Here is a 25,623-nt window from a genome sequence, read left to right on the forward strand (position 1 = left end):
AAGAGCCTGAAAAGCCATATTAAGCAGTCAGAAAACGCCTATAATGTAAAAAAATGGCATATTTAATTACCAATTCTGTTAAAAACACTAAGGCACTGGAAAGTGACATTCTTGTTTGTGAAGAAAAATACATGTAAATCCATGTGAAGAAAGACACAAAAATTTATCTAATAGATGAATATAACCCTGAGCAATAACCTTCAAAGAAATTGCCTCAGAAATCACTGTTAAAAGTGAAGAACAACATGTTGAAAAGAATCATCCAGACATAGCAATGAAACTGCTGGTTACACTAACATCCTTTTAAACAAGCATGGCAGTAACAGAAGCAATCTATGAGCATCAAGAACATAAAAGGTTTGAAACAAAAGAGAAACTGTTATCAGTACTTAAGCAGTCAAAAATTGACTGAATTAGGGGCCAAGTGAACGTACATCAAAGCTTCAGAGGGCACAGTCTAATGTAATGATTGAGTAAGAAAGTTCCATTGCAGAAAAATGGCACAGCTAAGTATTAAGAGTATAATCATATCTGTTTAATAATGAAAGTTAAGAGTTATATTTATCATTTCTATAAGTTTACACAATGCTTGAAGATGGTAGAACTTGTGCAAAAGTATAAGAGCAGTTGATTGAAGCTACAGTGTAAAGTTTGCTCCAGAGATGACACACTGGAAAAAATACAACTGAGTGCATCACAGGCTCCAATGAAGGCAAATGTTCCTCTGTTTGAGAAATAGAGGATAATTAATAATAATACTTTATACATCTTATCTTCTGTAGTTAACACATAAAACCAACTCTCATTCCATTTCTATATGAATTACGTGTATTTGCATTTATGAACATCACTATGTATTAACTAAAGGTGCTGGTCAGTATTGGGAAAGAGGAACCGCTGGTGCTCATGAACTCACCCAAACCCTCTTATCACATGTGGGTCCAGCTACAACACTGAGTGTTTCTACTTCCATCTTCACCATATCACCAGTAAGGCTGACATGAGAGCATTCATGATAGAGTATTTTGGACAGGCACTCTTTTCACCACATGCTATAGTATTTATATCATAGTGCAGTCCCCAAGACTGGCAAGATAACTAAAAGATTTCCAGCAAGAGATGAACCAAAATCATTTAAACATTAGTACAAATAATTAAGAATTTAGGCAGAGTCTCAGTTAAGACCACATCTCCTCAATTTTCCAGAATAAATGACAGTAAGTATTTTGGCATCATCAGGAACAATTTCACCTTCTTTAGGAGGCGGTTCTTCTTCTTTAGGGCTGGGGTTTTTTTCCCCTTTAACTATACCTTTCTGTCACTCTCAGCTGAAACAAGACATTCTTCTTTCCACACTGAGAGTTGAGAATAAGAAAGTCTCAATCTGGTACTCTAACCACATTATAAATACATGATTTGCAACATGCATTCCTATTTCAGTGGGGTTTTTTTCTTCTGCCAAAGAGTGATTGAAGTAGAAGGCTTGTGAATGAAAACTTGGCTACTAAGTTTTGCTATGAACTGTAGTATTAAATCTTATGAGCATTAAAACAAGTGTGTTAATACACAAAGTGGAAATAATATAATTTTATGCTTAAATATAGTAAAAATTAAGTACCTATTTCAATGCCATCTATAGTAACATGAATGGTATAGAGACCAACAGCTCCAGGAGTCCAGTTTGCACAGTATGTACCATCATTATTGACTCTGATCAACATGTTTTCACTGGGTCTAGGCATAAACAACACAATTAAAATCAATCAATTAAATACAGTGATTAGTATAATGTTTATTTTGCAAACTACTCTTTTTTTTCTAGCAGATCATCTAAATACAATTTTTCCCTTTCCAATGTACTAACCACCTATTATTTACTATGAAAATGTAATCCTCTATTCCACATTTATTTATAGCAAATGATAAATCACATCCAAAGAGTAGCTAATATAAATAAGGAAACAATATTAGAACAATTAAGAAAAAAATATTTTAAATAAAATTGCTACATGTAAGAAAACATAATACTTGACTTCTGTGTTTCTACCTTCAGACATGATTATGTGTCAGTCACACTTGGGAGTCTGGGTGTAAGCAGAAGTGTCAGGATATGTTAATTTAAGCTCCTATCCAAAGGAAAGTTTTTAATGTTTACCTCTTTGGTGTTGGTGAAGCGAAACGTAGTTCTTCAAAAGAATAATTTTCGTATGCCTGTACACAGATTAAATTCAAACACAAAACCAACAGTTATACCACTGTCTTGAATAAAAGAAAGCAGAGCATTTTCTTCAAGAACACATGAATCTAATTTTAGACACCCCAGAAGCACTGATCTGGGAATCAGAAACAAATTTCAAAACACAGAAATATATATGCACACATGGAAAAGAGTATCTTCACTGTCTCATTAAACAGCCATGATTTAGATAAGAAAGATTGCTACTGCTAACAAAAACCTTGTAAAATCTTTGAATCTCTTCAAATCTAACTTGTATAAAAACCTTTGGAATCCAGGCAGTGCACTGAAGACCGTGTGAAGATAAGAAAGCAAATAAGCTGCAAGTAAAACCTGCAAACCAGCCCAGGGGCTTTATCAATAAAATTACACATCCTTTTTCTTTCAATTCCAAGTGAAGATGAAATTCCCTGAACATTGAGGTGATACTTCCACTGATTTCCACTACAAAAAAACCTGGTTCACTTCCACAGCAACTTGTAAAATCACTGCTCTGAAAAGCCCCCTAAGAAAACAGAGTTAGTCCTAGGAGTGCACCAAGTCCCTCAGCAAGAATCTCTCTGGGCTGCAATAGTTGCTGAGTTACCAGATTCCCCTGTTAAATCAAAACCAACAAAAGGTAGGATAAGAACCTTTGAACATATATGCAGATCAGCCATTCTGGGTCCCTGCATAAGGATATAGTTTTGGGTATCAGTCCCCCAAACATGTCATAATTGATTATGTATTTTTTTTTGAAGTGAGATTTTATAATCATATTTAGGTGCTTGCATAAAGTACTGATACAATGTGCAGGCTGATGTAAAATGAAAATATCAGGGGACATCTGCATTTTACACTGAAATGAGTATGTTCTGAATGCCTTGAATTCTTAAAGTTTTGGATGGAAAGGACTTAACTTGAGAGGAACCTTGGGAAGATTCTCTGGAAAAGCACTAAATACAGAAATCAAGCATGTTTCAACAAGAGAAATGCTTTTTAAAATTAACCTTGTTGTCTTTTTACTTTTATCTTTATGAAAGTTTATACTGTTATTGCCTTCTAGAAGGATTTTAAATTAACCCTTCCATTTTCATTTTCCTTTAGCCTTATTTCAATTAAAGAATGATTACACATTAACTAGCTGATATTAAGCATTCCTCACTCCATCAAATCTACAGAACAGTTTTTGAACATGCTACACTTGCACCACTGTAATTTACCCCAAAGCATCTTATGCATTACAAGATATACAACTCTAAGAGTTTTGTGAGCAGATTTGACACGTATCACTGGAAAAGAAACAGCAGATACCTGTGAACAGTGGCTATCAGAAATATCATCTAAGCCCTAACTTGGGAGAAATAATTTATTTCTACCTCCCTTCAAGTCACTTTTAAAAGAAGCATCAAACCAAGAACTGATGTTTGCACTAGCCCAAATAAAAATGCCAAAATCACATCTTGATATGCACACGTTCTAGCAAGTTCTTAAACCATTTGTTGTACACTGCCTTGATTTCATAGTTCTTTCATTGATCTATTAAGACAGTATTCAGTACCCAGCTGCACTATTTACACACAGGTACTGCAGCACTATCCTCTGCCTCTAAAAGGTGCCAGTTTGCTGGTTCTGCCCCCACAACAAATCCATTCTGATTATGCTAAGTATTATCCTCCTCTACCCTCCTGGCTAATCCTGTCTCATTAAGCTGTGCAACTGTTAGTTGTACACAACACATCACATCTCTTAACTGGGTCAGTATGGTACACATATGTAAATTTACTGCATGTGCCACAACATAATCAAATCAACGCTAGCTGCTCAGTTTTCACTTCTTTAAAAATTGTCCCTGGCTAAGTGTCTGAGCTGATCCATTTAACAGTGGCTCATTTCATTAGATGCTGCTTAATACATATGCATTGATATATAAATAATTTGTATGCCTTTTTTTAATACACTGAGCTCTTCTTTTTTCCTGATTTTCTATTTCATCTGCTCTAGTTTAAAGTAAGCATTCACTGCAACACTCCAACTCCATATAAATAAAAATACTGCTTTAACTTTCCCTTCACCACTTTCATGTCTGTTTTTTTTTCTCCTGCATGACTCCAATTAATTTGCTAATCTGTTTAATCAAAATAAAAAAAGACAACTTTCCTTTCTATGCTAATCCAATCTAACTGCTTTAGAGTTTAAGCAATTGGCCTTTTTGAAGTATTTAGTTTATTGCTGAACTAATATTAATCAAAGTAATTTCCACTGAATATATTTTCAGATTGGGACCGAAAATAAACATACATTTGTCCTTCTCTGCTGCATACCTTTACACACTTTGAATGCTGAATTCTATAGTTACATTGCCAAAATTGCAGTAACTTACCTTCATCATTGTAATAGCAATATACCGAGCTTCTTTTACTATCATTGGCTCATAGGAGGAATCAAGCTTTGGTGAAGGAAGTCCTCCAAAGGTCATATCACTGCTAGGGGAAACAGCTGTTGCAGGACTGCCCGGTATCCGCTGCACTTTTTTAACTTGTTCTTGTTGCAAAGATGTTTTTTTCTGAGAAACAGGAATAGCTTTGACTTCCACCTGTAATAAGATGTGGAAGAGGGAATATGATTTTGTGAGAAAACACACACACACATTCTTTTCAATTTGATGCAGTGCAGTGACAAAGCACTTAGAGCCCTCCCTGCAAATGCAGCTGTGTCCAAACCCAATGTATATCTACACTTAACCTGCAAAGCCAAGCACAGCATCTTGGGAAGATGCCAATGGGCAGGGGAGAGGCACCCAACTGACTCCACCATCAGCACAGGCTGGTCTCACTTCTGCCAGTCCCAGAGCACTTCCTGGCAGGCAGAACACAGTCTGGGATGCCTAGGGAAGTTTTCCCTGAACAGAAAACTGCAACAAAGGAGAAAGAGAGCCTTCCAAGTGAGTGCACAGATTTCAGAGTGGATCATCATGGCCACTAGATCTGGACCGGCAATGGCCAGACTGGATCCTGGCTGGCTCTGCCACCTCCCAGCCAGCACTGCACATTTATATTGTGCTCTTCAATGCATGTTTTAACAGACTTATTCCCCCAGAGGTAGCATGGATCTCCATTAGTGCAGGTAACAGCTAGCAGTACAGAATTGTCTGAGAAAGACAGACTACCTGGAAAATAAGTTTATATATTACTCATTGGAAATCTGCAATATCAAATTCTGCAGTTTTCACACACAGTTTTATCAAAATTTGATTTAATTAACCAAAAGTTACATCACTGCATTGCACACTGAATGAGTCCAGAAGAATAATTAAATTGAATTAAGGTTTTTGTTACTTTAATACATTTGTGAACAGTAATTAAATAATAAAACCAGTAATAATTTCAATCATATTTTGACATATCTTTTTCCTGACTGATAGGATAAAATCACTACTGAGAGTCTTCCACTTGCTCTGTCACTAATTTAAATCAGTAATCACACAAGTTTCACTCAAGTAGTGTTTGTGACTAAGCTGATTCTTGTGTTACTGGTGCAGAACTACTGTTCATTATTATGTTTACAGCTCACTGTAAGAAAACTCAATTATTACATCATATACAAAGAACAGATTTGGGAGCTTTTCTCACAGGAATCATGCCTTTGTAAAAAGCATTTCATCTACACTTGGGCTTGACAAAAACCAACTACTCCACAGTAGTAGTGGGCTTTAAAACACAAAAGTACCCTAATTTATTAGAACTACATGAAAACCATTTTGTGTTCATTTTGTTTGCATTGCTTTACTACTTCAAATCAAGCAGCCCACTTTTACACATTCCACATAGATTTTACCCCAAAATGCACAAAATTCTTCTAACTCTACCTGAGGCTGTCAAGAACACCTCCTCTCCAGTACTGAAAAACAGTGTTTAACTGAAGAGGCTGAAGGCAAACACAGGAACACCAGGTCCTGCCAGTTATCCTTATTAACTGCAAGGACTACAGGAACATCCAATATTAGAAACAGAAAAGGCAAGAGTACTGTTCTAGTCTAAAATAAAGTATCTATACGGTGGTCCATCAGTGTGCTTCTGATTCTTTTTTCCCCATCACGAAGTCTGTGGTTTATAACACTCTTGCCTGGCTTACAAATTTAAAATGGATTCTTGTCACTTTAATACATCACCACCATCCAAACTCACTTATGACTGATTATTTATTCAACTACACACATGTAGTTCATTACAGGCAAGTTATGAATTTCATGAAATGGTGGTGGCATAGTACAGAATTGGGCAGGTTTGTAGATTTAGAGGTAAGAAAGTCTCATTACAATGAATTTATGAATGCCACTTTCTGTCCCAATACAAGAGTATTCCGTGGAATACCTACAATAAAAACTAAAAGACAACAAGATTAGGCAGAACAGCCAAGATTACAATAATTACCTTCATATTAGGAACATGAACAACTTCCCCATACTGGTCTTTTGTTTGTACTGTAATAACAGTTGGCCAACCACATCGGATGTCATCCTTATTCAAAATCAATGATGTTTTTTGAGGATCAGCATATGAATCTGGCTGCAGCCACCTACAGCAAAGAAAACCACCCAACATTAAAATCTCTTACAGCCTCCAAAAGACAAATTCTTACTCTGTAAAAATGTGACACAGAGCTAAGAAAAGACACAGAACATCTGAATGCCTACATGCTTTTAACTAATGTATTAATGGAATCAATATAGCCAAACAGTTTTAGTCAACTAATACTTAAAATAACTATGACAGTTCTATAGCCAGTTAGAAGGACAAGCAACAGTGCAGTTTTACCTTGCAAGTCGTCCACCACTTGATCCTGGTACACAAGCAATGAAATCTTCCAGAAACGACTGCTCATTGCTTTGGACCTGCAAGGGAAGGCTTCCTTCGAGAGCTTCCAAAATGGTTGGGGAGTGAGATAGTGCCAAGCCTTTCCCAAGAATGCCTGAGTGAGCTTTGCACACCTTTTTGGTTTTTTGGCAGAGGTTGGGGGTGAAAAGAGAGACACAGAACAGCTTTTCAGTAGCATGTTCACATTTTCCCGTAACGTGAAACAATTGGTAAAAACATTTTGAGCATTTAAAACTTTTCAAGAAGAATAAGCTCTACCATCATAAAAGCTTTAAAAAAAGCCATCACAGTCTATTAAACCATAATTTATGCCAAAAGAGGTTAAATGACCCTGAGTTGAGGGAAATTCAGCATTAACTCCCATTGTACTCAACAAAAGACCATCAGCAAACCAGAACAACTGCAATCGTAGTATTTGAGACTTGATTAACATCACTGCTCAGCTGAAAAAGTTATTTTATTTCTGTCATTACAAAGACATGTAAAAGATTCATCTTGGTAACATTTAAAACTTGCCAAATACTACAACTTCAGCCAAACAGATATTTTGAAATACTTGGTCATCTAATGTTCTATGTGACATTACAGGTCTTTTTTCCCAAGCAGATTCATTATAAAAAATGATTTAATTTAAATACTAAAATTCTGTATGATTTTCTTAAACTGTCAAATAATAAGCTGGATTCCATTCTACTATAAAGGCCTTACAAATGATTTTCTTCTGTAGCAGTCAGTTTCAATGCAATTCTGTGCTTAAGTGCATTGCAATGGATAAAAAGCAGCAGTATACCTGTAAGGCAGCCTCTTCAAGTATCTCAAGATCCTCTTCAAACTCACTACCTGCTGGAAAAATAGACCAGTTATATTATTTACATACTGCAGAATATGAGATTCAATTCTGTTTTGTGAAGCTTTTTATACTGCAGATTTCAAATCTGCATAAGGATGTATCATACTGTTCAATCAGCAGCTGAAATACTAATATTTATAAATAACATTGTAAACATGCAGTATTGTGTAGTTCAGTGCACAGAACAAAAATTTGGTGCTTCTCTTTTTATCTCGAAGGCACTATGTATGGCAAGTCTTTGGATGTGACTAGATATTTTCAGAAAGATTTTGAGAGGTCAGGATGGTTTATGAGAAGCAGTATCTCTAAGTATGCAAAAGCTGCTCCCTTTTAAGAGCTTAGCTTTGTAAAATTATTTGAAAACCTGACAAACCCTGCACAATTTCATAAATTATGATTCTTCCTAAAACAGAAAGCTCAAATACATACTATTACACAGTATTTCTTTCTCACAAATCCAACTCCAAAGCCTGATTCCAGGATGACCATAATTGCCAAACACGGTCTTTTAACAGAGGGGTGAAACAGATAAGGTCACCATATTTCTACTCTCTTTTAAAAATATTTCAGGCAATTCTACTAGTACGAAGAGAGAGAAATAAGAAAACCAAGTTCCAAGGCAATTTTTAAAATTCAAAGAAATAAAGACATCTAAAAACTGCCCTCAGAAATAAACTACTGCCAGATTTGATACAATTAGGAATGTATTAATACAAAATACATAAACCAATTTCACACTGCTGTTGAAGTCAGATCTCGGTCATAGACCAGATCTCTCTCTTGGAAAGAAGTATCTTAAATTCACATCTTGAAGTCGCAAGAAGGAAGAACGACCATTTGAACATGGTAACTTGAACACTATTTGGGCGTAACTCTCAAAGACACTTTTCCTAGTATGTGAAGAAATCACTTTCTGGTCCACCTTCCTTCAGAGCAAAATAGCCTTAACCTTGTTAGGTCCTTCAAAACACTTTTATTCCTAATATTTCTAGAGGAATACTCCCACAAACATTTGACTTTGCACACTGAACATACCCACTACAACAATTACTAAAAAGTAAAACTGTAGAAAGTATAACAAAATATGAAAAGTCTACTAAAAAGGGCCTTTCCTATGTGTATGCATTACAAGAAAGTCTTTTATATGATTATTGACTCTATTATTCTATGTAGGTTTTCCTTAAGAAACACTCTTCCACAAGTCCGATAAAAGGCTCTGCAGATTAGGAACGACAGTATTAAAAAAGCATTTCACTTGCAGCAAAAGGTAGAAGATGCATAAACTAGGATGCAGAAAAAGAAAGACTGATACTAAAAGAAAAGAAAATAAATAGAAAAGAAAAATAAAGATTTCAAATCTGCATAAGGATGTATCATACTGTTCAATCAGCAGCTGAAATACTAATATTTATAAATAACATTGTAAACATGCAGTATTGTGTAGTTCAGTGCACAGAACAAAAATTTGGTGCTTCTCTTTTTATCTCGAAGGCACTATGTATGGCAAGTCTTTGGATGTGACTAGATATTTTCAGAAAGATATACTAAGGCTTTTAAATGTTGCTCTAGAAAACCACAACTTTACCACTTTTTCTGCCACAGTGTTTTTCTGAGACACCAGGCAAAACACTCAAACCAAAATTACATACAACTGAGAACCATTTTAGAAGGCTGCACAGTAGTTTCCATTTGCAAATACTACCACTGTTGGCTACAATTCCCCAGTTTTGTTTACTCAGAGGGTCTAGTGGTCTTGGAGAGAAACAATACACTTACATAGCACAAGCACTGTAATCTTACCAGCAACATGAAGAGACTTGGTTGAAGTTCTTGAGTTGATGTTAGATAAACAGTCAGACAAATCAATTGCCATTAGAGCAGTCATCAAGGAACTCCTTAGAGGCAATGCACCTACCCCTCCTCTCTTACAGATCATAAACAACCACATTTGTATGCAGCTGTGATTGCATAGGTAACTTCACTGCATATTTTATTTCAAATTTCTATGGGATAGCATGAAGTCAATCTATGTGTCACCCTTCTCATTCCAGGCATTTTAACAGAACAAACATAAAAAGCTCCCAGGAGAAAAGTATGAAGTATTGCAAAATATGGGAAAATAAGTTACAAGGATTTCAATCTTTTTGTTGTTGTTGCACAGAAGAATACAAAACTAAGAGAAGTCAACAAAACTAAGTAGCTTGAGGGATAAGAGAGGAGGGCACTTATTTAACCTGAAGAATTGCCTGTACATTGGAGAGTGAAGTACAGATCTACTAGTGCAATTGAGGCACCTCCTTACAACATAAAGAAATCTGTAAACAATCCAAATACATAAGCAAAATACTGGATTAAAAATACAAAGAAGGTTTTGTGATTAGAACTCCACACTGATCAGTGCTCTCCTGCTCATTAATCCACTGTAACAGTATCTGAGCTTTGATTTGTGTCCCTAAATTAAAATGATCAGAGAGATATCCTATTATAAATTATGAGCCTGTTTTTCCTATATGCTGGTGCTATTTAAGAGAAATTATATTACTCAAAATACAGCTGCATCATTAGAATTTCTAATTCCATCTCCATATCCATTAATTTCCACAAACTCATTTTTCCTTCCATTTTAAATTCCAGTTGGGTTACTATAAACCTCTATTTGCAGCATCTGTGGTAAAAATATGTGATTTCTTTTCTAATTGCAGAAAAAAAAGCTACAGTAGAAATAAATATTTTTAGCTATAAGGTCTACAGACAAAATGGTCACTTTCAGCTTTAAAACAGTACTTTTAAGTTTTGCAATTCAATGATGCAGGTATTTTTCATACAGAGAGGTGTGAAGTGTAGGGAGAAAAAAAACAGTGAAAGAGAAATACAAAGATGATATCTGCACATTTAGGAAGTACCACGAGGAAGCTGTGGGACACAGTTCATACAGTCACACACTACCTGTGGATGGGGTGAGTTCATTCAAATTTAAATGACCAGGTGTCCCTCTTCCCCATATACACACAGAGGGAAAAAGACAAGCAGAAAATACTGCCAGCTTTATTGTTTGATTAATTCAGTTTGAAGACAATTTTGTATTATTATCTCTAATTAAAAGCAACAATAAGATCTGAATGTACTACTAATTCAGAAAACATGGACAATGATGAAAAAATGAAGTATGTTCTTACCAATAGGAAGTGCTAAATCTTTCTTCATCAAAGCTGCTGCACATGATCCTCCCAAATTTGCCAGTTCTTTCTCCAGCTGAATAATACCCTTCAAATTAAAAAAAAAATTAAAAAATATTAGTGTCTCAGAAAATAGGACAAATACATTTTTCTGTCAATGTTTTATATTAAGAAATAGTGTATGTCCCAGTTTGAAGCTTCTCAGCAATGTATTTCTTGTCATACAGCTACTGCCATGTTTTGCTGCAACATAGGACAGTGTACCAAAATTTTTAGCATAAAAAGGTATGTTTGAAAACAGCTACTTATAACTGTTCTTTAGATGATAGACTTAAGGTATTAGCTAGCATGTTTTTTAGCACTGAGCATTAAAAATATGCCAGCAGCTTTGTTTGAAAATTCTTTAAAGAAAAAGAATGACATATGAATCTACATGGGTATTTTTGAATAGAAATAACTTTTGCTTAAACAAACACAGACTAATTCAATCATCTGTAGAATTACAAGTCTGATTCTGCTGAAAGCCAGTACCACCATAGATAACAATCTTATGGTATGTGTCCTTATCTGATATGTAAAGAAATGCCAAAGAACTTGACATTCTGAAAATGTGAAGACATGATTTAGTTTTAGCAAAATCCAGAATAAGATGAGGTAAATCTTCTGTGAGGGTTGTAGTGTAAGCAAGATGCAGACCTTGTGAAATCCACATGAAGGAACAGGGCCAAAGATTCCCAGGACAAGGGAAGACTTATTTTTCTGGATGTAGTATAAAACATATTAAGTGTTTTCAGTAATCTCTTAAAATAAGCCAAAAGAAACAATTGGGTGGTGAAGAAATCTGATCTTCCCTTTGCAATTGACAGTGGTGGAAATTATTCATGTCCTTAAAGGTAAAATGAGGAGACCACTGGGTAAAACCTGAGGTAGCCTAAATGCACATAGCATTTCCAAAGAGTCTGCGAGTTCTGGTCTAAGTGAGCACTGGAAAATAATGCAAGTATGTCATTCAATAGGCAGTGACAGTAAAAAGCCCCACATCTTAGATCTTTGATGCAAGAGTAGGCCAGAATTTCAGGAAATCTTATATCCCACTGACATACAAGATAAAACCAAACTATGTTTTTGCAGAGTGCCACAAACCACGCAAAAAGCCATTTCAATAGTATCCTGATTAAAGAATTCCAAATTAATAATGCTCTTAGCAAAAAAATGTTATTACTTTTATATAATTAATCTAAAAATATTTTGCAATGTGTCACCTAGCCATAAGTGGAAATACAATTTTTTTTTACCCTCAAAAAATTTATTAGGTGATTTATTAGGTGAAGCAATTATAACTACCTCACTTTTTCCCTTACCTCATCACTTCCTGGACTAAATTCATATCCAATTGCGTAACATTTGAAGCCATAAAAACAAGCTTTTTCATCTTTCACATAGTCTGATGCAGTCTCCAGAGAAAAAAGTGCTTCATTCCCTTAGAGAAGTAAAAGGATAAATTAATAATATATTCCTCCTCTTTTACATAAATATATATGAAACCCAGCCTTTATAGGTAAAATGTGAATTAAAATCATGGGAAAAACAAGCAGATCAATACTTCAAGCAAGAAACCTACTAGAGACATAATTAACTTGCCAGCTGGATAAAGACCCTTCTTTAATTTTGTTTGCCAAGATAATTCTGCAGAAAAATCAAAATTCCTTTAATTATTGCAGTAACACACATTACCAGCAATTACATCAGTATCTAAGCATTACCTGGCAATACCAACACCATGGTAGGCCATCCTGAAGATCCAGAGAACTTTTTCAGTTCTATCCATGAATTAAGGTTCTCATGGACAGAGGTATGCTTTGGTCCAAATCCCAGGCTCTGTGCAATTCTGACAGGAATTAGTAAACGAAGAACATCCTCTGACTGAGCAGTGCCACACTGAGTGTCAAACTCTATTGTTATCCACCTGACACATTCAGGAAAAGTCACCTAAAACAAAGCAATAGGTTAATTATGTCCAAGATTTTGGGGTTCTTGTTTTTTTTTTTTTTGTTTTTTTTTTTACATTTACTTCTTCATTTCCATTTGGCCTTAACTCTGATTTAGTCTACAGAAGTGATTTAATTATGTAATTCTACACAATTGTTCTGCTATTCTTTTAATTAACATTAACCTAATTTATTCCTTGAAATTTATGTACACCTGAAATGATCCACACTTTACACAATTAGAACCCTGTGTTATAACTTAATATTCTGTTTAAGTATTTGCACTGGCACCACTTGTGATTGCTTTCAAGAATTCTGTACAGCTTCATTAAACAAAACAGCCACAGACTACTACACGCAATGAACTCTCGGATACCTTTTCAAACTCAAACTTCAACAAATATAATGAACATCTATTTTGTGCAATCCCAGAAAAGTACAGAGCAGCTGAATTCCACTAGTGAATGTGGCCTGCAGTACAATAGCATATAGCTACAGAAAATCAAAGGTAGTAACTACTAAACCCAAGGCTTTAGACATGCTCCATAAACTTTTAGGACAAAAGTAAGCATTATTGCATCAAGATGATCACATGGTAACTACATTTTCTGCAGTGGATGTCTTGCTGTCTCACAGAACAAGCACTGGAATAGCAGAATAATAATTTATGTCCTGTTCAGGCTCTTGATTATAGCTTTGCTACTTCTGGATGTTAATTTGACTAGAACTGGCTTTATGCATTCTTACAAAACACTGTTTAAGCATTAGGTAAGAAAATCTGGTATGTGATTACATACTCTATACATAAAGACTTTGAACTTCACAACCTCTACAGTTGAAGCAAAGAAACTGTATGACAGCAGAAAAATATAAGACTATGCAAATTTAGGGATTTAAAGCAGATACCTGAATTAGGGGGTTAAAACTTCACTATTTTCCACTATACTTGATGTAGAGTTTTGTCCAAAAAGCAGTACAGCAAAAATATAATGTCTTCAATATGCGACAATATTAATTATCATCCACAGCAACAATTTTTCAGATAGCAAATGCTGACTCAAGCAAACTCATGTGTAAAGCTTTTAAAAAGCAGCATGTGCACTTAGAAATGGTGCTCACCTTATAATGTGTAACAGAGGCGGGTTTATAGGGGTGCTCACTTTCTACAACAGCATAGTGATTGGAGGTAGTACAAGCTGAAAGCCCTTGCTCTGGCTGGTTTCCAGTGGTGCTGTCTGTAGACTGATTTGGGTTAAAAGCTGGAGGGGCGTATTTCTGATTCAGAACTGCCACAGAAGGAAGCAGCTGTTGTACCAGGCCAAAGACCTCAACAGCAACCTGTAACATAACACCACATGTGTTATTAGAACGTCTTATAAGTTGGTGAAAACAATAGTCTAATACTTCCATTTCTCTTCAGTGGTTCTGAGAATGTTTGAACATTCTCAGAATATCACTAATAACAATTCATTCAATCATTTTGCAATTCTGCATCTACACAATCCTAACAGAAAAAGCACCAGTACATTAATCTTCTCTTGGAGCTGTGCCAAAGCTGAAACAAGAATCTGCATACAACTGTGACATCCTTTCCCTAAAATAGCTTCTACTAAAATCTTGAGCATTAACAAACGGGACGCACAAGTTCACAAAAGTAAATACCATACTAAAGCCAAAATCCAGTTATACTCTATAAACATATTAATATTTATTTTAATATTAATATTACGTTCCCTGTGATCTTCACTGCATTTTCTAAGCAGATGAACACTTCTACAAATTACTTCTACAGCAAAACACTTGGTTATTTCAAATCTCAGTTCCATGAAGAAACAAGGTAACTAAAATCTGACACTGTCTTTCATAGCATGTCTGCTAGATTTTAAGTGGTCAGTTCTATTTCCTTCCCTTGAAAAAGAAGTCAGAAAACATCTTACAGCTCATGAAGAAGCAATAAAAGGTAATAGTGTATACTAGCTAAGGATTATTGACATTTGTAGATCTAATAACAGATCTCAAGAGTGTCCCAGACCAGGCACATGCAAGAAATGGCATGGCACTGGAAAAGAAATGTTCCTTTCTTTATAGCTGACATCTTTCTAGCGCTAAGTTTGACAGAAATAATCTTAATTTAATGAGCAAATGCTTCTGCTCTTTACCGTAAAAATAATATTTATATAAAGTAAAAAAACCATTTCATCTCCCAATGTTCATCAATGAGTTGTAAATTACATTCTTCTCATTCCTAGAGAACTAGAGCCTCTCATATTTCTCTGATTCCTTAAGGTATTTTTGCTATCATGTTCTCAATTCAAGTTTAAAAAAAAGTGATTACATGTTTTCTAAATTCTTGACTCATGGAAAATTCATGACTCATTAAATATAAACCACTAATTCACAGAATAGTAAGAAATCAAGATGGTCAAATTTTCAGAGTAAACCTTTTCCTTGCATACATTTCTTCAGTAATTTCTCGTTAGGAGCATACCTTGGGAATAGCTGCTGCTACTGGTCCTATGTAGGCTATGATGAGGGGAAGCAGCATTGAAAACAGACTGGAAGAGCTGAGTAATTCTGGAATGTCTTCAGCTTAAAAAAGATAATTAGAACAGAGGTCTTATTAATAAACATGGTGTGGTTCAAAGCACATCTTATTTTTCTGGTTTGCCCCTTCTAAATTAAAACTTCTATTTCCCAGACTATTTTTACTTCAAATTGTTTTCATTATTTAGGCACTGTTGAATTCTGAGTCTGCCAAGTCCACTCAAGATAAATATATCATTATATATAGATCTCTGTTGAAAAACGTCCTTCTCTTAGAGCATTATTTTATTGCATTCTTTGCCATTTTGTGAAACTGTGTTCATATTTTCTACAGTATAAAAGTTAGCACAACAGTCGTCCCAGCCCTTCAAAATGAGTTTTATAGCACTATGCAATATTCTGAACATTTTGGCTACAATGGCTGATACGTACATTCCTCAAAAAGGGATGTTTAAGTGCTTATATATTAATTACATTAACCAGTCCTACTGATGACAACCTCTGTGCTAAACACTGAGGAAATTTGCAACTAACCTGCCATAAAACATCTTTAGGAAATAAAGAATCTTACCAGCTTTAATACAATACTTGCTAAATTGATGAGCAATTATACAAAGTATCTGACTATGCTATCACAAGCATAACTCAATGATATGAATGATGCTCATAGTTTGATACCTACAGGAATGAAAGTTTAGAAAAATATTCTTTGGAAAGCAAAAGAGAAACATCACAGCTCTTGTATTCAGGTCATATTCTACTATTATGGCTTGCTAGCAAAGTAAAATTTTGGAAAGTAAAGTAAGTTTTCTCAAGCCTTACCATCTACAGCAAGAGCTCTGTGCAACAAGTCTTTGGCTGCTCGGACAACAGCACTCACGACAGAAAGAGCCCTGCTACAGTTTTTGTCCTCTTCATTAGCTTTGTTCAACAGCTGTGACTGCAGATCACCATCATACTCACTCCTGGAAAGTGGATTAAGTTAAAGTAAGTTCACAAATACAAAATTACATTAAAAAACACTACTGACTAATTTTTGGCATCGAATAAGCAAAACAATTTTTGATAAAGCAATAAAAAACCACAAAGAAACCATGGAGGATATTTTGGAGGAAATGTGTCACTGTTAGTCTTTGCAAGAACTTCATTTGGCAAAAAGTATAAAAAGCATTTTTCTGCAATGTTTCTTTTCTCTAGATGCCTTTTAAACCACAGAATTAATTACACATTAATTGCAAAGCCAGTTCCTTGTCTTGGTAAAAACAGAGCAATGCTAAATGCTTCACAGAAACAAGTAAAACGTCCTTAATGGATATTTCTGCATTTTCATAAGAGACAAAGATTCTCCCTTCTTATTTCAAAGATTAATTATGGCTTTGAAACAGCCCTGGGCTCAGCCAAGACTTACCAAACAAACAGTTCTTTCTTTTAAATCCACTCTGTATGTCAAATTAGGCTCTCCTAAACAACATCATGCATGCAATCATTTCAATAAGGTTTGATTTGCTTTTTCAAAGCTATCAAATGACAATTACAAACTAATTCAAGCCTTCAATATTATAATGATTAAGCCTTGGCACAGAGAAATAAAATCACTTAGTCAACATGTAAAACAAAATCTACTATTTTCTTTGGGATATCTTCTGTTTGTCCAGTGCATTATTTCAGGACTAGCACCTCAGAACTTTAAGAAATTTTACTTTGAGCAGTTCAGTGAACAAGGATATTTCTCCTTCTCTGTCATGTGAATCAATGACTCATACAAAAATATTATTTTTTCAAAGTGTCCTAGAATTGTAGCTTTGCTGTCAGTCTCAAGCCTTTCCCATTTGAATTTTTTAGCTACTGATGGTAGGTGCAATTCAACTGAGTACTTTTCCAACAAATCCCTCCAAAACTTTTCTCCCCTTATCAAAAGTGTGTTAACTTCTATATGTGTTTTTTTTTTGCATATGCCTAAGAAATATTTTGATTGATATCTGAGCATCCTCCAAACAAAATGAAGTGTGAACTTTTACAAGCTGCTCTGTAATAGTTGACTGAACATTTGTTTCTCTGCTGTAGGCAAATCAAAACTTCAAATCATTATATATCAAACAGTGAGTCCCCAAACTAAGTCCATAACCATGCAAAAGATAAATTTATCTTGTCCATGCAAACTACAAAGACACTGTGATTACAGCACAGCAGCTGCAATTTTTTTTAACACAATTTATTCTGTAACAGTTCCAACTTGTACCACTAGTCTTTCGAAAGCCTCTTTGAATTTTATTAGTTGAAACAAAAAAACCTGAGACTGCTCTGATCTGAAGAAGGGACTTTGGTGTGGGGTTTTTCATATGCTGATTTATCATTGTTAGAATGCCTTGAAGTTTCCATAACTGAAATTATGTCCTTTGCTTTTCTGAAATCAAAGAAATTGTTATTTCTCTTAATTTTCTCTTCTGCCCATATAAAAGCAGACAATCTAGGAGTGAAAATAGATGTTTTCCATGCCTGTCTTTCATCCTTCTTACATAATGACACTTTCCAATTAAGATACTTCATAATAAAGTCCAAGTTTCCAGGAGACTAAATCAATTAAAGTATCATGATCTGCACCACTGCAATTCTATTCTTTCATAAGTAATTACTGGTTTTATTGACAAGCTGGATCTTTGATCACAATCTTATGTTTTAAGGTAGTTTAGAGCTATCCTGTATCTTCAAATATACTATTGCTGTAATTTTGCTGGCTACTTTATTTCTTCATATTTTGCCTTTTTTAAAACTTTAGGTGTAGCATTACCTTTTCGTATCTTCTACATCTTTTATTATGTAGGTACTTCTCACACAATCAAAGGTAAATTATTATTCATTGATCATTTTATTCCTTCCATCTTCTGTTAATCAGCCTTGTACTACCAGTTTGAAAATCCTGTCTTTACACAAATCAGGGTAAGCACCTCAAACACAAAAGCAATGCTTTCTGCAAAAGCATTACCACAAGTCAATCCTACTGTCATCCTGAAAGGCTGAAGTAAAGCTCCCCTGCAGAACTGTCATATGTTTCAGCTGATTTTCTTCAGGCAATTGCAATTTCTCTTTTTATACCTTTCACCTCTAAGTAAGAGAGGAGTTCCTATATAAATAGACCTTGCTTCACTACCTGATGCAATTCTTTTTTGGAAACTGAGGAACTGAAAAAGTTGGAGATAAATATGCTAGTGAGTACTCTCTCAGATATCACCTATAGTATAGAGAAAACAGAAATTGAAATAGTGCATCTTACGAATTCCTCATATTTAGAGCTTTAAGGTAGTAAACAATGGACCTCAGAAAAGTCAACAATCACATTATTTGTCAAATAAAAAAAACTAAACAGAGAACCTAAAATAAGGCTGGAAGAGGCATCACAAGCACACTCTGGATGCATTTATTTCTACCACTTCTTAAAAACAGATGTGGTATAATAACCCTGTGATGGTTTTGTTCACTTTCCTTAGAAATGAATGATTACACCACACAAACCTGTAATAAAGGATCTGTGGGATCTGTCCTCGTGTTTGGTTGGTGCCATTACTGCTCAGACTGCACGTGCTGAATGTGAACGTTACACCATCCGGACACTGCACCGTGGTCATTCCCCCATCCCCGTTGGCAGTCCGGCTGCCGTAATTCCGCAAACGAACTGCATACTTCACGTTTTCCTGAGAAAGGAGAGCAAAAATAGGCTGCAGTATAAAACAGATATCTAATGGCTTCATGGTATGTGAAAGTTATTATTTTACATTAATACTGGAGAGTCTGGAAAGTCCCTCAAAGTACTCTACAAATGAAATAAAACAAAAAAGGTTCAGCATGAAACAAAAATCAGAGCTGTTCCATGTTCCCAAATTATGGAACATAACTTAAAATTACTACTAATTACTTTAAGAGCAAGCAGATATCCAAGAAAATTAACTATCAAGTAGCACAAAAAAAGTTGCACTTTCAAAAATATTCTAAAATTACTAGGCAATTATAATCTATCATATGCACTTATAAAAATCATATGCACTTGGGATCTAATTTCTTCTAGCTAAAGCATTTGGAAGTTGTAATTTATAGGTTGAAGTTGAGACTTTATGAAGCACACATCAAGATCAACTTGTGAATGTGCATCCAAAAACCCAAACAATTTACACTGACCATTTCAATTTTGTTATCTAAAGAAGTTGTATGAAACCTACAGATGTGATTTTATTTTATTTACCTTCAGTGGCACAACTTTGTCAAGTCTGATTTCAGCTATGTCACTAGGAGAATCATCTGTGGTGTAAGTTCCTTTAACCAATTCTAAAGATGTCCATCTATGAGAATGAGTTGCATCTCCAGTATGATCACTCTGATTCAAAGAAACAAAGTAATTTTAATACATTTATCATGTACACATGTACACAAATACATGACACACAAAACTGTGCAACTTATGTTTCATTGAATAAATTTTTACACATGGCATTACAAACAAAAAGATGAAAAACCTGCTCAGAGTCAACTGTGAAGCCTTTCCCCTAAAGAGGAAATTACTGAGCAGGGAGGTTAATTTCCCATAGTAACCTATGCTTGTCCTTTGGAAGAGATCACAATCATCAGTTATAGAGAACAACTGTGGGTAAAAGAACAGTAGTTTTGCTTCATTACAAGAACCCAGAAGACAGTTTTATGCTGCTTCTAAGAAAATATATCAACAGCACGTGAAACATCTGTATGTACTGTCTGATCATGCTGGGAGGCTATATCCTTTTCTTCAATTTTGGTTATAATCTTATTTCTTAATTTCATTCATGGTTGACAGAGAGGTAACTGTACTAATTTATATTTAGCTCCAAAAAGTGAAGAGCCCATGATACTTCAAATATTATTTGTAATAAAGGAAGAGTTCACAACAATAACCAAGATAAGGACCCTACTAGATATGGTATGAAGCTTGTGGTAATACAAAAATCTTCACCACAAGCGAAAAATTCTACTACCAGTGCACTGGTTTACTGGTAGCCTAGACAGAATATGAATATGAAAATATCACTTTGTAAAAAATACTCTAAGAAAACCTCTGAGGTTACTTTTGTTCAAATTGTTTTCCCAAAAGCAGTACTTACATCATCAACTAATACCTCCAACTCATACTCATGAATTCCTCCTCCACCATAAACAGAAAATCCTACTACAACTACACCAGGTTTGTCAACAGAGAAACATATGGCATCAGGGGATCCATTCCCAGTATTCCAGCTTCTTCCCTGACTTGTTTTAGTGAATCGGTTTGGAGTGGATTTGACAGAATGGAGAGAATTCAGTCCATCAACCTGCAGAAAATTAAATACAGTTGTCAGAAAACATTCACTGCTAAATTTTAGACAACTTTAATAAAGCAAAGTGAATTATCAGATTTTTCAACTGGGGAAATTTAAAAGTCAACTCATAAACCACAGAAGATGCCACTATTTAGCTTTGTAGTTAATATTGATTAAAAAGAAAAAAGACAGTATTTCTGATAATTAGAAAATAACTAGGAATAATCAGAAATCCAACTCGGTTTTTTAAACTATTTAAATATATATTTTATGGATGAATTAGCAAAAAATACAGATTAGCTGTACTGAAAGAAAGGTTAGGAATTTCTGCCTTAGGTAAAGGTAAGGTATTTCTGCCTTAGGTACAGTCAAGATTAAGAGAGGGCAGAAACAGATGTTACATAATGGTAAAAACACTTGAATCAAGATGTCATCAAAAGGTTGATTCTTTCTGTGAGAAAAGCCTGTTGATAGGATAGAGACAGTGATGTGCCTTTCACAAAGTCAAATACTTTTCTGTCACTTAATGAAGTTATAGCCTCCTGAAAGGATTGTATATCTACATAAATATGCAGGCAAAAAGCAAAGTATTCAAAAAATGTGCCTTTTTTAAAACAAAGTATTCTGCAGTATTCTTCAGCACTAATGAAGTAGCTAATTATCAACAGTATTTCTCTAATACAGTGAGTATATGCTTTTAAATCTATGCAAAACATCTGCACTACTCAAAACAGAGAATTCCACAATCTCTGAAAGATCTACACACCTATAAAATACCCATTCAGCCTCTATCACATTTGTAGTATGTTTGTCCTGAAAGATTTCTAAAATTGTTTTAGAGCAGCTTTACCTCAGATCCTAATGCTGATGCTGTAAGCTCACTCACAATACTAGCAAGCAACCCACAGGTATTAGAAACCAGATGTGAAGAGAAAAGTTCATTTTCTCTTCTAAGGCTGTTCCGTACTGGTAAAACAACAATGACCAACATCTTTTCCAGCACTTCACGAAAGCTTGTCATCCCTGAAACATTTTCTTCACTCTGCAGTGTAAACAAAAACAATGACAAATGATATGGTTATTAAAAAAACCAAAACACTAACTTTCACATATTATAAGTACTAGGTAACTGAAATCTCTGTGACTTCATGAAGATTAGAAATGTCTAGAAGGTGGAAAAAAAATTAAAATACCCAAAGCTATCATGTATTCCTTTGTCAAAAGAACTGATTGATGTCCTTAATTTCCTGTATGAGGTAGTGACAAGTCTTTTATTACATTGGAAAGACACCAGATATAGATATCCTTTCCAGGAGATGTCTCTTCTTTATATACTATATAGCCATAAAACCTATGGGCTTTAAAAGCATACATTAAAACACAGTGGATATATAGTTACCTTTGAAACTGTTCATGCAATTTTCTTCTGCAGTGTCTAAACAAGAGACTTAGAAGCTTTATTGTTTTGGTGTTAGCAAAAAGAATCTTCTATGCAAAGAGGTAAGACAAAACCAGAGGTGGGATGATTATAAACAGTTTTTCTTTGCTGAATGAAGTCTATGAAACTAACCTAAGCTTAGGCATCTATTGTGCCTAGCAGTGACATCCACTGCTTTCAACAAGAAAAATAAAATCAGCACAACAGATGAAAATCCAAGGTTTATCTTTCTCACCTCTTTGTATGCCAAAAAAAATCCAAGTAGTGAAAAAATATGGAGGACAATCAGGCAAAGCAAACCTGTACAGAACACTTTTCCATCTTTTACAGTTAGGAGGCTGCTGTATCCAAGACACAAATATATTTGCATTTAGTAGTGCCCGTTGTTTTTTCCCTTCATTAATTTGTACAGGTGCTTTCCAAGTCCATGAAAGCTTTTAGCACAATAATGGCCTACAGGAGTATGTCCCCCAGCTTAACTGTGTATTTTATGAAGAGTAGAAAACTTCTGATCTTATCTTTTGCTCTAAATTTCTGGGAATGGTAGATTCTACAAGTGTCCTTTATTTACCTTTCTTGCACAATTCATAACTTCATACCCCTGTTGTCAACCAAATTGAAGTATACTGTTTAGTAGTCCTATTTCCCTAATTATTATCTTTTATTATTTATCTTCTATCTTATTTCTCATTCCTGTAAATCAATTCTAAAATATCAGAACTACAACAATACAGCATTAAAGAGCCCTTGATTAGGAAATTGTTTAATAACCTTTGTACAGTATGAATAACCTTTGAACAGTATGAACTGGGATTCCTTTACTGACCCCCTTAAAAACTCCAGTTTGGGACATGACTTATTACTAAGATGTTGACTCTTCCTCAAAACACCAAATCTATCTACATGCTCCTCCCTTGCGATCACATGAAAAAACAGAAAACACTATGCAACAGAATACTACTCCAAAGGATATTTTGTCCGATTTAATATTCCAAGATAAGAACCATTCTGCTTAGACATTCCCCAAAGAAGAAACAGTTGGAATATTTCAGACAAAAAGTTGAAAATTGTATAAAATAATAAGTTTCTAAACTAAGCCTTTTAGAAAGAAAACATTTAGGTAAATTCATGTACATTTTTATTGAGCAAAACCGTGTAGGTACGTAACAGCTTTCTGTTGCAAAGTAAAAGAAATCATTGGATTTTTAGAACACATCCTCACCTGACTGAGCTTCTCCATGTGTGCAACCAGAAGAGGGAAGCGATGGGCCAGGGCAGAGTCGTTCTCAGTGCTGACTTGTTTAACCATGGAGCGCAGCAAGGCCTCTCCATCGTAGGCAATGGGAAAGATGGAGGTCAGCTTCACCGATGTGTGGCACAGAGCAGACATGACAGCTGCAAGGAGCCTACTGCTGGAGGTCTTGAAGTTTGCTTCCTGGATATCCTAAAGACAGAAAAGAAATTAACAGAATGGCACCACTGCACTGAAACAACAGAGAAACAACTCGGAAAGGAACTTTCCAGCTTTACTGTAATTAATAAAAATAATTTAGAGAAAGTTTTTATGAATTTTACATTACCTTCCCTCATAAGCTTGAATTCAGATCTTCAAAACTGGAGTAATTCAAATTTCTGGGTTGGCATATTTTAAAACAAACCCATCTAATATTTCTTTTAAAATTATGGTATCCTTTGAAGACAAGGCTTTTCTTATATTAACAATATAAGAAAAGCCTTGTCTTCAAAGGATACCATAATTAAATTAAACAATAATTAAATGACTTAGAGAAATACATTAAAGAACAGATTCTTCCTTGAAATTGTATATGCTAAATGAATCTTCATGCAAAGCAGCAAACTGTTTACATCCCACCACAAGCAATGCAAGCAACCAATTACACTGTTTAGGTGTGGGATATTCATTCACAACAAGCAAAAGAAGAAAGTTGTTGATTACAGAATAGTATTTCCAGCTGCTTCTCATGTACTTGGCTGGATCAAAGCACTGCTGTAGTGTTTAATAATGAGGAATTACTCAAGTATTAGTGATAAAAAATAATACTACGTGGATGCTCTTAGGCAACATGCAGCAAGAGTAAGCACATACAAAGGCACGGCCTCAACACTGAAAAAGCAGGTGCTGACAAATTTTCTTCACTGTCCCACAGAGAATCTTAAAAGCTAAAGAAGACAAAGTTCCTAGGCTCTACGTTTAGAGAACACCGCAAACAAACAAAACCAGAAACAAATCCAATACCCAATCATTAAAAAACACAATCCAAAACACAACAGAACTCAAGTTGCTAATCTGGATAAATGCAAAAAATTAGTAACAGTTTTACGTATTACTTGGCTTCAATTTGAGCAAAAGGACAAGCTAAGCTGAATTTACTTGTGCCTTTTTAATGTACCTGGTCCAAACAGTTCAGCAAGTCACAAAGACATGCCCACTGGAGAGCTGGTGTTGGATAGAATGAATGGAAGCAGGCTGTAAATGTATTATGGCATTCCTGAAGAACAGCTTCTAACAGACTGAGAGGCTGACTAAGATATCCTTGTGGATCATTGTCCAGCTTCACCATGCAATGGTCAACTCCTTCAGATAAAATTTTTCTCAGCAAGGTCCTAGTTTTTCCAATGCAATCTGCTAGTTTGCTGGTTTCTTCTACAACTGCCTTAGCTGTAGCTAGAAGATTACACAAACAGAAGCATTAAATGCACAATAATGAAATATTTTCATGTTAGAATGCACACCTTACATGCAAATAGAAAAATGGGGAATTCAGCAACATTTTTGAATCTACATTCAGAGAAGTTAATTCCAAAAGTAAAACAGTGAGAGGGTGTTAAACTCTATCAAAGAAACCTGACCATTAAAAACTCCCACTTTTCTGATCTTTTATAATATATACTGTGCTTTAATGAGCATTATTAAAGTACAGGCATGAAAAACACACAATCTTTGAAATTCACACTATGCTCACTGTCACAGCAAGCACTATGTACAGAAATGGAAAAAAAGATACAAACTGCCCAAAACAGCTCAACTGACAAATCACACAGGAAATTAACTTTAAAATACACAGGTTACAGTGCAAACATGTGGTACTAGGATACTTAGTTATGCAGACAATTGAAAATTTCCTGTTTCTGACAACAAATCTTTTAATGCTCCAATAAAACCATCTGTGTGAGCAAATCTATTTTAAATCACATC

At 34.9% G+C, this 25,623-nt stretch overlaps 1 protein-coding gene across 1 annotated transcript in view; it reads right to left on the bottom strand.

Annotated features, from left to right (window-relative positions):
* The window catches only part of MYCBP2 (MYC binding protein 2), a 175,113-nt gene that overhangs the window by 61,056 nt on the left and 88,434 nt on the right, over positions 1-25,623 (bottom strand). The window contains exons 31-48 of the mRNA XM_066545089.1: positions 24,818-25,092; positions 23,629-23,850; positions 21,819-22,010; positions 20,774-20,980; positions 19,885-20,016; positions 19,161-19,339; positions 16,473-16,615; positions 15,595-15,695; positions 14,226-14,444; positions 12,882-13,107; positions 12,480-12,598; positions 11,119-11,206; positions 7,883-7,932; positions 7,033-7,205; positions 6,649-6,793; positions 4,599-4,811; positions 2,156-2,211; positions 1,619-1,734 (exon numbers count right to left, since the gene is read on the bottom strand). Coding sequence (XP_066401186.1) covers positions 1,619-1,734; positions 2,156-2,211; positions 4,599-4,811; positions 6,649-6,793; positions 7,033-7,205; positions 7,883-7,932; positions 11,119-11,206; positions 12,480-12,598; positions 12,882-13,107; positions 14,226-14,444; positions 15,595-15,695; positions 16,473-16,615; positions 19,161-19,339; positions 19,885-20,016; positions 20,774-20,980; positions 21,819-22,010; positions 23,629-23,850; positions 24,818-25,092 — 2,856 coding nt within the window. The remainder of the gene's footprint in view (positions 1-1,618; positions 1,735-2,155; positions 2,212-4,598; positions 4,812-6,648; positions 6,794-7,032; positions 7,206-7,882; positions 7,933-11,118; positions 11,207-12,479; positions 12,599-12,881; positions 13,108-14,225; positions 14,445-15,594; positions 15,696-16,472; positions 16,616-19,160; positions 19,340-19,884; positions 20,017-20,773; positions 20,981-21,818; positions 22,011-23,628; positions 23,851-24,817; positions 25,093-25,623) is intronic.

Source organism: Molothrus aeneus, chromosome 2 (genome assembly GCF_037042795.1).
Source record: "Molothrus aeneus isolate 106 chromosome 2, BPBGC_Maene_1.0, whole genome shotgun sequence".
NCBI classification, from domain to species: domain Eukaryota; kingdom Metazoa; phylum Chordata; class Aves; order Passeriformes; family Icteridae; genus Molothrus; species Molothrus aeneus.